Below are 15,626 nucleotides of genomic sequence, written 5' to 3' on the forward strand. Positions count from 1 at the left end.
GGGAGGAACATTATCAATAGGGTAGCAGAGCCAGAGGCCTCAAGCTAGATCAATGATCCATTGCAATGAACACTTACAAGTAAAGATGTATGTATGGACTAAGAGGTTTACTGTGTGACTCACTGTGTCACACTGCAGCTTCCACACGGAGATTGCTTCTTCCTTTGTTTTTGTTTTTGTTTTTGTTTTTGCTTTTGTTTTGTTTTCTGTGGCAACACTTTTAAATTTGTTGTGTTATTAATTTAGAAAAAATCACCTTCAAGTATTAATTTTCCTATGGGAGGATAAGTTGTTATTATTATTAGTTTTATTTCATGTAGCTCACTCTAATATTTCTGTTTTGCTCCATTGAGTCCTAAGAGTTATTTGTATGACACTACTGCCATGAACAAAAATCATTTCTTTTATTGTGCACTTTGTATGCTAGAACTAATAAAACAGTAATAATGGCATATGCATAAATAATACATGAATCAAGTATAAATATTCTGAGTGTGCTTTGCAATTATATAGTATTACATTTTTGTCATTCATTCAATGAATATGTGGTAACCTAGCAAAAAATACTAAGAAAATCTATGTTTCTCTGTGAATATGATTCCCTGCTTTTCTAACAAATCTGTAGAACAGAGTACCAATAATGATACTCATAAAGGTGAAGTAAAAAATATTCAAGATGTAGAGCTCAGATAATAATCAAATTAGAAAAATTAAGTTGTGAAGCAAACATTACACATAAAATGCTGATGATGCTCAAGATGAATTCATACTTTATACACATTGAGGCATGTTTTATAGTCAGTTTATTCAACCATGGAGCTTTCATTTCCTTTACTCTTTATCAATCACTGGCTGGAGTTTTCTGAGGCAATGGCTATCTTCATCGATGTCATCATGCCTTTGTGGGAAATATCACAGATTTTTATTTGTAAGCCAGTGCATACGTAATGGAAGGTACTAGTTGTATCTTCTATTAAATGATAAACAAAAACTACCAAAAAACCCTTAGTTTCCGCTGTTGAAAGCCAGAAGGATCTAATATGTTCAAAGGAATTCAACAAACTGAGAACAACTGACATGACAGAAGCATGCATTTAATTCCTTGCTTTGCAGAGATACATGACCAAAGTTGTGTGCATGGCTTGCCCTTTGGGAAGGTCCAAACTATTAATTTTTAAGTAAGAAATAACAATGGAGAAAAAAAACACAATTAAGAAAAAAATACCTTGAGACACAAGGGGAACTGTGTGTACTGGACTAAGACACATGCAAGTAATACAAAGCGTTCCAAATATAGTATGAGGGGAACATTCAACAGGACTAGGAATAATGTTCTGTCTCTCAGAAATGGGATGTTTAACAGTTCTGTGTTCACAAATGGCATTGATGAAATAATCTTTATTTTTAAAGAATTTTATTGAAATAATTTTAGCACCATCATTAAAAGAAAAGAAATAGTATTTCAGCTCTGCCTATCTCCAGTTTTGGAATAACAACAGAAGCACAGCACCTTTCAATATCTAAAGTATAAACAAGAACAGGAAGTCTATCCCAGCTTCTAGAGATGAGGTAGCTCATACTAAGAAATATGGGATCATATTTTCCTATGAATGTTCTAATTCAAATCCTCACATTTGATTTGAGTGATCATCGTAACTCTGGGTTTCTAGACCTTTCCTTTATGACAGGCTTCAGGAAAATGAGATGGTACCTGTCAGAGAGTCTCAACTTCAGTTACTGGGGTGTGTTTAGAAAGTTATGTGGGTAATCATTTTGGGTTTTTTTTTTCATTTAATATCTTTTTAGATAACAAAGCACATATACAACTTCTACCTGTATTGAAAGATTGCAACAAATAGGAAAATGTTACTCTTAAATTTGAAATAAGAAAAAAAAATCTGTCTTTATAACACAAATTGGAAAGTCAAAGCACTTTTATGAGGTTCTTTTCCTCCTGAAATTCAGTAACTATGTGTTGTTTAAAAATTTCATTTAAGAAATTGGAAAAGTGATACGTTATATTCTCTTTAAAGAATTTCTATAATGGTTGTACAATATCAATATGTGCATGAGAGCTTCAGACACAAAGCAAAATATTTTGCATTTGTTTTTCATTGACGATCTGGGAATAAAAGGACACAGAAGGGCATTGCTCTCTACCTTCCAGACTGCAGCCAAGCAAAGTCAACATGTGCTGAGGCTTTATTCACCCCGCTCTGTAAGCTACCTGCTAGGAAAAAGAGTTTCCTCATAAATACTAAGCAACTCATTCATTACAGTGAAATGAATTGATGAAAACATGTTTATTTTTTAATCAGTTTACTTTTTTGTGAAGGTGGTCATTGTCATTGGTCATCTTAAATTTAAACTGCCGTATTGAAAAATATTTTAAGTCAATTGAACTTGAGGATTGTAAGTAAAATAAATATTCTGAAGGATTAAGGAGGCCAGGCACTTCAGACCATATGTACAAAGCTGGTGCAGAACCAGCCATCACTTCAAGAGTCTCAGGATCAACCTCAAACAGGCAAAGTTCTTGTGAACGGTGGCGGTCATTGATGGCAGTGCTCAATGTCATGGTGTTGGTCACTGATGGCAATGTCAATGCTTCTGGGCTTCTGTTACATGAAACAAACTGGCCCAATTTCGATGCCAAATTCCTGGTCTGTGTTGCCGATATCCACGGGAGCAAGATCTATGATGGGCAAACGGGCCACATTCTGTGTTCTATATTCAAAGATGGTCTTGCCCACATTTCCATTGCGCTTCTGGAATTCAATAGGGCAATGGGTGAATAGTACATACAATTGTTCTAAAAATTTTACACAGCAACACCCTCCCCAGGCAGCTCTTTATATCATAAAAAGCAGTGATATGTACAGCTCAGGCAAGTGTGGCAGTAGTGTGCATAGCAGAAAGGAGACATGCAAATCAGTGCTTCTCAATTGTAGACTTACAAAACTTTGTGACTCAAAGTGAGATTCAGTAAGTTTAATGGCTGAAGAAAGGAGAGAAGTTACAGAAGAGCGTAGCTCCAGAGGCACTTACAGAACAAGTGTCTTGAAGAACTGTGTATCTAAATCGAATGTTTCCTTCTCCTTTGATTTCTAAGTCATTAGACCCTTTGAGCACCACAGCTTTCTTGAGGTTTTTGGCTTGGTCATCCATGTATCCCACAGTGTTCCTACAGACGTAGGTGATGTTCTGGGAGGCTTCTTTGGATAAGAGGCGCAGGAAGGTCATCTGAGTGATGGCTGTGTTAGGTGACTGGTAATCTCCGTATGTGAACTGGAGAAATGACAAGACATACCTGGGGATTCATGATGCTGCCCAAAGAGATAGCAGATTGATGACAGGTAGACAGACAGAGAGAGGATTAACTGACTATAGAGAAGTCAAAGTTGAAAAATACTACTTTGTTTTCATACAATATTATACCTATACAAAGGAAAATATTTTCAAACATCTATCCATAGTCACAAGTACCTGCCTGTGTCCTTACCTCAAATAAGAGGTAAAATTGTTTTTGTAATTTCCCAGAGAAAAGTTAAATATTTTTAAATCTGCTTCAATTATATACATATTATATGCATTATACTTAATAGATACAACTCAATTTTTTCACTAATTAGAATAAAAATAAAATTAAGTATAAGTACAAATCTGTTTCACTGAACGGTTATATACATGTCAAAAAATATTATTTTCTATAATGTAAGTACCCAAAACACATTTCCCACTCACTCTCCTTCTCATCTGCGGCTTTGGGTTTGTTTTCAGTGGCATCATTTTGGTTTCTGAATACTCTTTTGCTTAATCTACATTTCAGCTGTTTAAATTTAAAATTTTATTTTCACTAAATGATCTTACTAAAGATTCTAGCTTATTGTATGCAGCATTATAACTCTTCCATAACATGTTAATTGGGGCAAGGTTGGAAGCAGAGGAGGTAAGGTGATATGAAATGTGCTTTTGTAACAGGAAACACCAGTCTGATAAGCTCTGAACACAAGACTGCAATAGAAACATGAAGTAGACTGGAACCCAGAAACATTATAACATAATTTCCCTCATTAGAAAAATGGGTAAACTTTAAGTAATATTTCACAGGTTGTAAGGGATCCCCTTATTTTATGAATTTATCTAATATGTATCATCATTTATCATTCTAGACACTACACTAAACACTAACGTTCACAGAGACAGTGAGGTCAGTCTCATCTCCCTTACTTTAAAGTAGCTATAAGGTTTCAAGAAGTTTAGTAATTTTATAAGTTTCAATTATGAACCAGGTCTCCTAGAGCAGAAACAAGACCCCTCCAACTCTACTCCACAATATAGTCAGTGACTTGTATTAAAGACACTAATATTAAATATTATTTATTTCATTCTATGAAAAAGGAAAAGTCATAATTATAAACCCGTATTAATTAATCTTGATAAAACTTGTTTAGAAAAAGATTTTGCATTTCTAATGAGAACATATCACTTAAAAGTAAGCGTAGTAAAAATAAACCCAGTTAAAAATAATGGCATTGTTTTAACAAATGTGGAAACAAAATAAATAATAAAAAGTAGAAAATACAATTCAGAGTGAACAGTAAATCACCTGAGATCCTCTGTTCATGTCGAGACCATACCACACAGGCTTACTGTCTGGAGACTTGCTGGCCCACCAGGTTTTAAGTGGAACGCTGGCTGGGTTTGCTGAAATACATGTCTCTCCTGTTTCCATATTACAGTAAACTTTGATTGCATCTTCAGAAGATCCCTGGTTAGGATCAATCCAATATTCACCTATTTTTCAAGATAGAAATATCTGCTAAATGGAGATTATCTCAAATATGATTAGGAGTCTCTAAGGTAATCAGTGGAGACTGATCATTTATTCAAAAAGGGAACAGGGAGAAGGCTCAGCAGGAAAAGTGTTTGCTGTGAAAGCACGGGGGCTTGAGTTAGGATCCCCAAAATCTATACAAACTAGGTGGATATCATGATCCACTCACCATCCCATGTATGGAAAGATAGAAACAGAAATCCCAGGGTAATTTGACAAGCAAGACTATCTAAAACAATGAGCTGTGGACTCAGCTAAAAACAGTCTTAACATGTAAGACATTCAGTACTTGAAGAAGATATCGAATGTCAGCTTTCTCTACATGCTCACATGCACTCACACAATACACATACATGCAACCACTCACAAATACATATAGGGAGAAATGTAACTGTTAAGCACTGGAAGCCTTCTCCATGCTAACTTCTGTTCAAAAACACTTTTCCAAATAATACCAAGACAGTACTTGATATTTGATAAATAGTCACATAAATATACAAATAAATATATTCACTCACATGTATTTATGTAGGTCTATATACACATGTGTGCCATTATACATAAATTATAAAAATTAAATTTTGAATAAAATGAAAATGGAGATGTAAATTATACAATTAATAAGAAAAGTGTGTTGTTTTGGAGAAAACATTTTGAGTGGTCTCTGTTGATGTCATTTCAAAGTCAACTGAAACTTTTGTATTTTACTACTCATAGTTTTAAATATGCCTTTTCTGGGTCTAATTACATCATTCAAAATTATTGAAGAAGGCAAACTGAGAACACTGTCGTACAACTAAGGTTGAAGCCCTACTTCATTCCAAACTGCCTCAAAAGTTCACTATACATGATGCTGCCAGGAAGGGTTGCAAAAGAGTGATTAGTAGGACATTAAATTGCAATAAGAAGATCCCATATGCAAATAATATAGGGAAATCAGTACTTTACTGGGTTCTCAATGGTTTACCTAATTATAATTCTGGTTGATCATGTAGGTAAGAGAGCATCTTTATTTATGCATGAGCAAGTATTTTCTGAATGTACATATGTATGTGTTGAGACTGCTTCCACAAAATTAGGTTTTGTAGGCTATGATCTCTATTGTATATGTTACCTATCATCTTTACTGTAGAGTTTTTCATGTAATTGTCTCTACCACAAAACTATAAGTTCTGTGGCATGTTCAAAGTTTTGGCTTTGTGTCTATCATTAATTATAAAGTTAAAAAGTATTTTGGATTGCAGTTTACAATAACTCAGTGCAAACAACCTGCTTCACTCATATACTCACCACTCTGCTTGGTGGAATGGCAAAGCTTTAAGTCATCACAAGTCCGGGCTGGGTGCTTCTTGGAACCATCAGGGCTACGCATGGTTTCAATCTGACTACTGAGGGACTTCAGGGTAGCATGGACCCCAGGGTCGGTTTTGTTTGTGTCATCAGGAGCTGCCTGGTCTTCAGTAAACTCTGGAAGTGGATCTGGCATATTCTCATCATAGTGGCCCATGATATCACCAAGAGCAGCAGTAAGATGGCCGGGTGGACCTGGAGGACCAGGAGGCCCAGGTTCACCAGGAGGTCCCTAAATAGGAGAAATTTGGAAGACATTTAATAGTGTTTTGTTTTATATTACTAAAGTGCTGCTGTGCAGTGCACTGGCAGTTACAACTTGGCACACCAACTCCTCATTACTGAAGAAGTGTGACTCATGCTTTTTAAACAAGCAGGGCTAGACTGTCAAGAGACAGATAGGATTGCAAGAATGGGAAGTGATCTAGAGCTGTTTTTTCAGGCAAAAGAAATCTTCAACTCAGCCTCTGAGATAAACAAAGCTTAAAGCCAAACTCTTCACTTTGATGTCTTCTTTGAAGATATGATGTATCTCATGTGAAGAACATCCAGAGTTACATTCTTTTCAAAACAATTTTGGGCAAGATACAACTGGAATTCTTCAAAAACAGCTATGTGCAGAAGGCAAAAGGGCTGCTAGGGTGTGGAATCTAGTTCTATAAGTCTGCAAGTAAATACCAGGGAAATAATCACAAGACCCCCAACATGGAACGTCTTGGCTCCTCCAGATGGAAAAGAAAGACGGGAAGTCTTTTTGTATGTATGTGAATTATGGTGAATGTGAAAATTCTCTATCCTGAACAAAGTCGAAGAGAAGTTCCAGTTAGCCTTTTCATAGCCTTAAGAACAGGTCCTGCTCTTCTGTTTTCACGAAGACTGAAGGATGTAAAATCTCAGATAAGCCGAAAAAAGTAGTAAAGATTACAAGTTGAGTGTTTTCCATTAATTCTTCTGCATTTTCAGAGAAAGAACTGAGTCTTGAAAGAGCCATGTAACTAAAGAGACATGGTGTCCATATCTCAGGTAGAGAGCACTGACCTGATGTGCCAATACTGGCTGTCATTCACTGGGGGCTCCAGGCAACACATCATAGCTTCTATGACAATGTTTTCATATTCTCAAAAGACTGATGATAGGGAGACAGACAGATGATGGATAGATGGATAGATGGGTGACTGATTTCTGAGAGCTCATCGGGATCCCATACATTCTATTACACTAATCTGAGAGAATTAGCCTCATCTCACCAAGAACACCCAGCCATAAAAAGTACATCAAGAGCCACACAAGTCATAGATAAACAGTATGACTGTTTTCTCTTCATGGAGAAAGAAGGAGGGGACTTTCTTAACTATGATGAGAATAAACCTATACACCTATGTAAAAATGATAAATATTTGAATCAATGGCACCGTCTCTAGAGGAACAAAGACTAAAAAGGTAGGGTCAGATAAATGAGATCAAAGAAGCACCAGACAGAAGCTTAGATACACAGAGTATATGCGTGTGTAGATAGACGATGAATGTCTAAGGACAAAGAAGCCAGAGACTAATATTGTTCATTTCTTGCTATCATCTTATACTAAATACCCTTAGATTTGTAATTGGAAACTTTAAATTGAAATCTTGAACATCACTTTCAGTAAAGAAAACTTTCAAATTCATATAATCATCTTGTTGCAGGCTCCTGATGCCTTGATGTCCCTGCCATAATGGACTGTCCTATGAACCACGAGCTAACATAAACCTTTTCTTAATTTGATATTGTCAGGGTATTAAACAGCAACAGGAAAACAAACTAAGACAAATGTAATTTCATACAAGACATTAGTTGTACAACTTTGATAAGAATGCATTCATTGCTTGATATTTGATCTTGTTATAATATCAATTCAAGGACTTGATATCTTGAACTTTCATTTTTGTATGTTCTAAATACTGTGTATTAAAAGACTTGAAACAATTACTTAAGTACATAATCTTCCATTGTGGGACTTCTAGGTTTATTGGAGGAGTCACTTAAGACCCTTGTTGACAAGGTTGCACAGATGCTTTTGGATAGACCCTATCCTAACATCAGCATCTTCCATGAAAACTCTTGTGAGCTTACCTCTGGTCCTGCTTCTCCTACACTTCCCCGAACACCAGGAGGTCCAATGGGTCCAAGTGGTCCAGGGTTTCCTTCTTTGCCTGAAGGACCTACTGGTCCTGGAGGACCCTGTCAGAGCACAAAAACTGCATTTTAGAAGAAAGACTTTGCAATATCTCTCCAATAAAAGAATGATTATAGAGATTGAATAATTACATGATTGCTCAGATTCTAGTCATAATAACTAGTAAGTTGCCTTTCATCATCTTGTTACATTTATAATTTCATTATGTGTGAACTGTCTATTATTAATTCTAGGTAGAGGACCAAGATAAGTTAAAAATACTAAAAGGCTATGGTGGCTTAAAATAAAATGGCTACCAAAGGGAGTGGTACCATTAGGAGGTGTGGTCTTGTTGTAAGAAGTGTGTTACTGTAGAGGCAGGCTTTGAGGTCTCATGTATGCTTAAGAAACTACATTGTCTCCCATCCAAGTACTAACCAGGCCTGACACTGCTTAGCCTCTGAGATCAGATGAGATTGGATGTGTTCAGGGTGGTATGGCTGTAGACTAGTCCTGGCATAAGGGATATGGGTAATTATTAAATATTGTCTTGAGATAAGCAAGGAGACACATTTCAACTTGAATGAAGTCATTGTTGTTCTGGATCCAATTCTAGTACAAATTATGGAGAATTAATGATTTTGTTGTATTCAAGCACTCCTTTTTTGTTATTAATTTCATAATAAAACATTCTGTAATCTTAAAAAAAAACTACCATTATCTCAGACCACTTCCTGTTGCCTGAAAGATGTAGGCCTTTCATCTACTTCTCCAGCACCATGTCTGCCTGCATGTTACCATGCCTCACCATGATGATAATTGACTAAACTTCTGAACTGTAAGCAAGCCACCCAAATTAAATGTTTTCCTTTATAAGAGTTTCCATGATCATGGTGTCTCTTCACAGCAATAGAAATCTTAACTAAGACACATGCTAATCACCAGTTTTCATTGGTAGAAACTGTCCCATCAAATTGTTCAGAAAACTTGGTTGGAATTTCAATACTTTAGAAGGATATGATATAAGTTGAGTGTTTGGTGTAATTGAATCTCAGTACTTACACCACAGAATCTCGTCATATCCTAGCCCTCTTCTTAATATTATTCTCCATTTATGTATATTTATGTTGTACTTAAATATAGCATATTTGTTTTGCTAATTCATATTTCTAATTTTTTCTATTTCCCTAGATATCTATGTGAGCTGCCTTAGGACACTAAAGACATAAAAGAAGCAGCATTTATATTACTTTAGAATTTCTAAAAGCCACAAATATTGATTTTTGTTTATGATTTGCTTCCAAATTATCTTTTTATAAACTTCTTCTATGGCTTTATCATAATTAGAGAACGAAATAGTTCTATCTCAAAAATATATTCCACTTCAGGAGTGACTCCAATCATTTCAAAGAATTAATGTTTAATGGAAATTTAACACCCAATAAGAAACTGAATAGAAAAATATATAAAAACCCAGGTAAGAGGTTTTACCATTGGTTCATAGTACAATACATGATATGTCAAATTCCAGAATATTTATATTTAAATTGCTTGCTAAGGCTTTCCCATACATTTTCTGCCAACCTCAGAGGCCATAAACCAATCAATATTTAATACCAGGAATATTGTACTCAAGAAACAGTATTATGTCACTAAAGGCTTTATTATGCACACCTGAAACCTAAGAGTTTCTGTTACTTACTCTTGGGCCAAAAGGACCAGGGATCCCAGCACTTCCTTGTTCACCATTTGGACCCTAAAGAGAAAGGATATTGAAAGTATTGTTAAAACATATGAATCCTTTAAATTTTTGTTTAAATTTTATTTTACATTCCAATCACAGTTCTCTCTCCAACCTCTCCAGCCCACCTATCATCCACTCCTCCCATAGGTAAGGCCTCCCATGGGGAGTCAACAAAGCCTGGTGCATTAAGTTAAGACCAGACCAAACCCCTTCCCCATTCATGAAGGTTTAGCATGGCATTCCACCATAGTGAATAAGCTCCAAAAAGCTAGCTCATGCACCAGGGAAATAATAAATATAAATATAAATATAAATATAAATCTTGCATTGTGTTGTGTTTTATCTTTGAGAGTATTCTGTTACTAACTTTAGCACTAGAAATGAAGCCATTAACTTCCTTAACATTCAACTAATACTAAAGTCAACTATATAGGTAAAGGGTCATGAAGATTTTTGCTTTATTTCATCCCCCACAATATATGTATGGGCATTTACATTAGGTAACTATATAACTATTGATCAAGGATATTTTAAATTAAAATGATTTACAAAAGCATGAATCTATTTCATGGAGAGATTGGTAGTCCTGTGAATACATCAGTATATTTTCACATTCAGGGAGAGACAATGCTTGAACAAACAACTTACAGGAGGGCCAGGAAGACCCTGAAGGCCAGTGAAGCCTCTGTGGCCTTTCTGACCTCGGTCACCTCTGTCTCCATTGTCACCCTTGTCACCTCGAGGTCCTTGGGGTCCCTATAAATAATCAGTCATTAATATTACTTCTCAAGACTTTAAGATTGTATTTACTATAATTTTTAAATGGTTTCTCTGAAATTAAAATTTAGTAGTAACTTTTATTGTCCATGCTTCCTCTTGGAATACGAAATTTACATATGGAAATAAAAGGATGGGCTAGGACTGCTGGGATTATATTGAGAAACAAATAAATGCTCAGTAGGTATACTTGTACCTCAGAATAACCAAGAACCACCTAATTGGACTTAAGGCTCACTCAGCAGGAAGTGATTCATGTCTAGAAATTTAGCAAATTACCCATGGCTAGTGAGATCATGGACCCTAGAGGAGAACACTGTAAACTAATTTCCTACTGTATTCTAAATACTTATACATATATCCACAGGTAAAGTTCTAGAGCCTCATCAGAACCCTCTCAGAAATCCACACTGGTCAAAATGCAGAGAATAACTGACCATGGGATTTCCCATGCATGATTGACACATCTATGACACAACCCCTACACATAAGATTCAAGGAAAATCACAATATCAAAGAAGAGCGGGGGGGGGGGGGGATTAGGCTTCTCCAGGAACAAGCCACTGATTGGTTATCTGATCACAAGAGGTCAGCCTCAAATGCATATATACAAAGGATCAATGCAAAAATGCACTCATCAGGTTGTATTTATATATACGTGTGTGTAGACATTTAAAGAAGCAGTCATGAAACTGAGATAAAGTGGAGAGCACTGGAAAACTTGGAGTAGGAAGGAGAGGGGGGGTAGAAATGATGTAAATAAAGTACTCATGTATAAAATTCTCAAAAAAACTTTTTTTAAAAAAAATAGGGCAATGAAACTGAAATATCAGTAAGTTACATTCATTATACACACACACACACACACACACACACACACACACACACACACACACACACACACACACGAGAAAAAGACAATGTCATTCTTATCATATCTGCAACAGTTTGTTCTCAAATCCAAGGATCCTGATCCTAAAAAAAGTATAAAGAAGAATCCTATTTGTGATATAAGCCACATCCAGAGAAGTGGTAAAGGCGGATTCTGTCGTTTATTTTGGGTCCTAGAAAGCAAACACTGCTTCAGGGTTCAGTGGTTCACACTGAGTGGACAAGTGACAAACGGCTAGGGTTAGATGTGTTATCCTTGGTTTCCTGGAAGAATTGGAACCCTACTAATCTAACTTTAGAGAATGGCTAGAAAGATCAAATCCACTGGATTTTAGACTAATATTTTTCCCTTTTTACGTTTCATTTTGTTTGCTTAGTGGGTTTAATTTGGATTTCAAAACAACCTGGTAGAATGGAGAGTTTTTTATAAATAAAAACAACACTAGATATTGATATATGAACATGATAAGATGATCCATTAGACTGTCCATAACAGATAAAAGTAAACCTGCCTGGAAGCTCTGAACATAGATAGCACCAAAAATCTAGCGCAGACACCTGCGATGAAGAGCAACTGGGAAATGTCATAAGGAGGCCACTAGAATTACCAAATTACCTCGACATGCCTCAACATAGCTTCTGACATAAGTCATAGAAACAGTCCCTAAACTAGCATCGCAATGGCAACCCATCCCCGGGACATACTTGCTGTTCAAGACTCTGCTTGCTTCCTGTCTCTCTAACTCCCATCTATGACCTATGGCAAAATTCTTTCTAAAAACTCACCATGCATTTTGTTCATGAAATCTACATGGACCTGGAATCCCCTGGCTGGGAAAAATTTGTCAGCCTTTGATATCCCAGGAGCTCATCTCCCCCCAACTCCCTGAGCCACTGTACATCTGAAGCAAGAAAACTTCTATTGCTCTCAAAGACACTCGATCTTCCCTATATCACTTTAAACTCAATCCCCTTGTGATTTTTAATGCAGCTTTAAAATACACTGTCATTCCCATCATTTCTTTGTAATAAAATCTTCCAAAATCTGTCTTCTGTCTTTCTGAAATATTCCTTACTGCTACTCATCCTACTACAATCATTATTGGTACCATCTCACAGAGTTTCAGGATTCTTTGGGTCATAACTATCTAGCAGCATTTCTTTTCCTTGCTATTTATGAATCTTAAATTATATTTCCTCTTTATCTATATATTCTATATAAGAAAACATATATTAGTTCAGAAAAGATAGAGCTTACAGGTAAACCACGTTTTCCAGCTCGGCCAGGTGGTCCTACAGGGCCTCGAGAACCCTAGAAAAAAATCATAAATTTTATTATCTTAAAATAGAAATGTAAATATGAATATAAATATGAGTAACATATTAACATAAACACAGATATAAATAAAATGTGCACAATTATAGCTAATTCATTAATGTCTGGCAAATGTCTCTACATCAAGTAAGAATGCACTAACTCTAGTAACCCATTACAGTTAATAGTTTTATTAGCTTTACCACATGAAGTTCACTTTTGTTGATTATTAAATGACATTGCTACTTAATTTTATTTATATGTGTTATAGTTCATATAAATCACAACTTGTTTAGATAATTAAAGTAACTGTATCAAGATCATATAATATTCAAAAAGCAACTCATTTCTAAACTAAGCATATATTTTAATTCATAATTGTCATTATTTAGAGTTCTTAGCTAATAACATATACAGGATAGGATATATATACACATAGTGACAAGATAGAATATCAGTGTTGTAAAACTGTCAGTGTGAAATTGACTTTCTTACAGGATCTCCTCTTTGTCCAGCATCTCCTGGTGCACCAACAGGCCCAGGAGTCCCAGGAGCACCCTGAGAGCCTGGCAGACCTGCAGGCCCTGGGTCACCACGGTCACCCTGACAAGAATAGAAAGAGTATTGTTCTTTATTTATTCTATAATAGCAACAATATTATATATTGCTCACATCATACACAATATGAAAATACATCATTTCAAACAAGTTGGTTTATTATTTTATTTAACTACTTTGCTTTTATTCACTACTCAGTACATTATATTCAAGGAACTAGGGTTGCTTCTCCTCAGCTTCAGATCTCATCCTCCTTCAGGTCTTGCTGTTCCTTATGTTAAGATTGTTTAGAGTATAGGAGTATTGCCCCCAGAAGATAACATTTGCTAGTTTAATTTTCTAGGCTAGTAGTCTTCAAAGGAGTTACACATTTGTAAAACACACTATCATTGCAGAGTGGGAAAACGTTAAGGAAACCACTTCCTACATTTTCAGCTCCACAGAGTCTCAGAAAACTGATTCTGAGGATTCTTTACTACTTTCCCTTCCCCACCTCATGGAAGAAGGCAAACACCATGACAGCTGTAGTCCTGTATACTACAGTGCCCTTCAAAGTAACTGCTTCTGAGGGGCAAACAAAGACTTCTTCAGATTGTTCAAGTCTCACTTGGGAGAATTGGGAGAGAAAGAGTCCTCCCTCCTTTCACTCATATGACCCCTATGACAAGGCTTCATATGTGTCATATGTGTATGACAAAGCTCATTGTGTTGGCAAGGTAAAATCAATGTGGCATGAGCATGCACAGACACAATTAATGACTCAATAAAGGGAGTCAAACTTTATTTTCTGACAGAAATTAATTCTTACTTGACTTATTAATTTGGCAGCTAGGGCAGCTGGAGAGCATGATCTGGGGGCTAGAGTGGTGGCTCAGCGGTTAAGAGCAATGGCTGTTTTTCCAGAGCTGCTGAGTTCAATTCCCAGAAACCACATGGTGGCTCACAACCATCTATAGCGGGATCTGATGCCCTCTTCTGGCATGCATGGTAATCATACATGAAATATAAATAAATAATTTGGCAGCTAGAATGACCATTTGCATCTAAGTTAAAGAGCACATATATAATAAACTGAAGAGAAAACTTTGAAAACAAGCCTTTTAAAGCACACAAACAACTGGAATTTACAAGGAATTGCCTGTGCTGTATGCATTTAACTTTGTGATTAAAAACAAAACAGCAATTTAAAGTGCACCTAGGAGTTCAAGAAGCTGTAATAATATTTCAGGGAGTGCATTTCAAGACCTTTGAATGCTTTCTGCATTCCATGTATACACCAGCAAAGGCAAAGACTCCAGATGTTAGAAAATTTTCTGTGACTATGATAGATAAGGAGAGTTTGAGCCCAGGACACTCCCCCCCCCCAAAAAAAATACTCCACACTCCTGTTATAGTACACTAGCATTCTTGAGTCCTTACTCTGCAGAAGAATTTTAAGCCTGATGTTACCATATAAACACTTGCACTAAGCATATTTAAGTTATATGACTCAGAAAACTCAGTGTCCTGTGGCTGGTTTGTCCTTGGTGACTGGTTCTGTTTCCTAACAGCTGTGCAACCACCAAAAGAGTCAGCCTCTGATACACCTGAGAAAATTGTCAGCTCAATGAAGGCCTAATTTAAAAACACAAAGCATGTCTACCACTTAGCAAGCATCATGGCTTATATTCTTGTAAGTTATCTCTTTAGGGAATGAGTAGAAAAATGTAGATGTCATTCAGCTGTGTGAGTGATATGGAAATTTAGAAGATCCATTTACATCTTCACACAAAGCCTCTATGTCACACCAAATATGAAAACAATTTTTAGTTCCTTACTCTTGAAATATGTTATACTTTGTCATGCATCCAAATATCACTTCATTTAAAAGATTATCCAAGATTATAACCTTACTAAAAAGCTTGCCATCTGAAAACTCAGAGTTGCACTGGGCCTATGGGGATAAAGACTAGGTTTTTTATTACTGTTATCATCATCATCATCATCATTACACTAGAATTA

The 15,626-nt window shown here is 36.0% G+C and overlaps 1 protein-coding gene across 2 annotated transcripts in view; it reads right to left on the bottom strand.

The window, feature by feature from the left end:
* Positions 1-1,073: 1,073 nt before the first annotated feature.
* Positions 1,074-15,626, bottom strand: part of LOC100759871 (collagen alpha-2(V) chain) — a 136,133-nt gene continuing 121,580 nt past the window's right edge. Inside the window, exons 46-54 of one of the 2 annotated variants that reach the window (XM_027396819.2) lie at positions 13,563-13,670; positions 13,011-13,064; positions 10,733-10,840; positions 10,043-10,096; positions 8,298-8,405; positions 6,128-6,419; positions 4,610-4,797; positions 3,049-3,288; positions 1,074-2,768 (exon numbers count right to left, since the gene is read on the bottom strand). In XM_027396819.2, coding sequence (XP_027252620.1) covers positions 2,622-2,768; positions 3,049-3,288; positions 4,610-4,797; positions 6,128-6,419; positions 8,298-8,405; positions 10,043-10,096; positions 10,733-10,840; positions 13,011-13,064; positions 13,563-13,670 — 1,299 coding nt within the window. In that variant the 3' untranslated portion in view covers positions 1,074-2,621. The remainder of the gene's footprint in view (positions 2,769-3,048; positions 3,289-4,609; positions 4,798-6,127; positions 6,420-8,297; positions 8,406-10,042; positions 10,097-10,732; positions 10,841-13,010; positions 13,065-13,562; positions 13,671-15,626) is intronic. The other variant, XM_035440936.1, reaches the window with a different exon arrangement.

This window comes from Cricetulus griseus, chromosome 2, assembly GCF_003668045.3.
Source record: "Cricetulus griseus strain 17A/GY chromosome 2, alternate assembly CriGri-PICRH-1.0, whole genome shotgun sequence".
Lineage (NCBI taxonomy): Eukaryota > Metazoa > Chordata > Mammalia > Rodentia > Cricetidae > Cricetulus > Cricetulus griseus.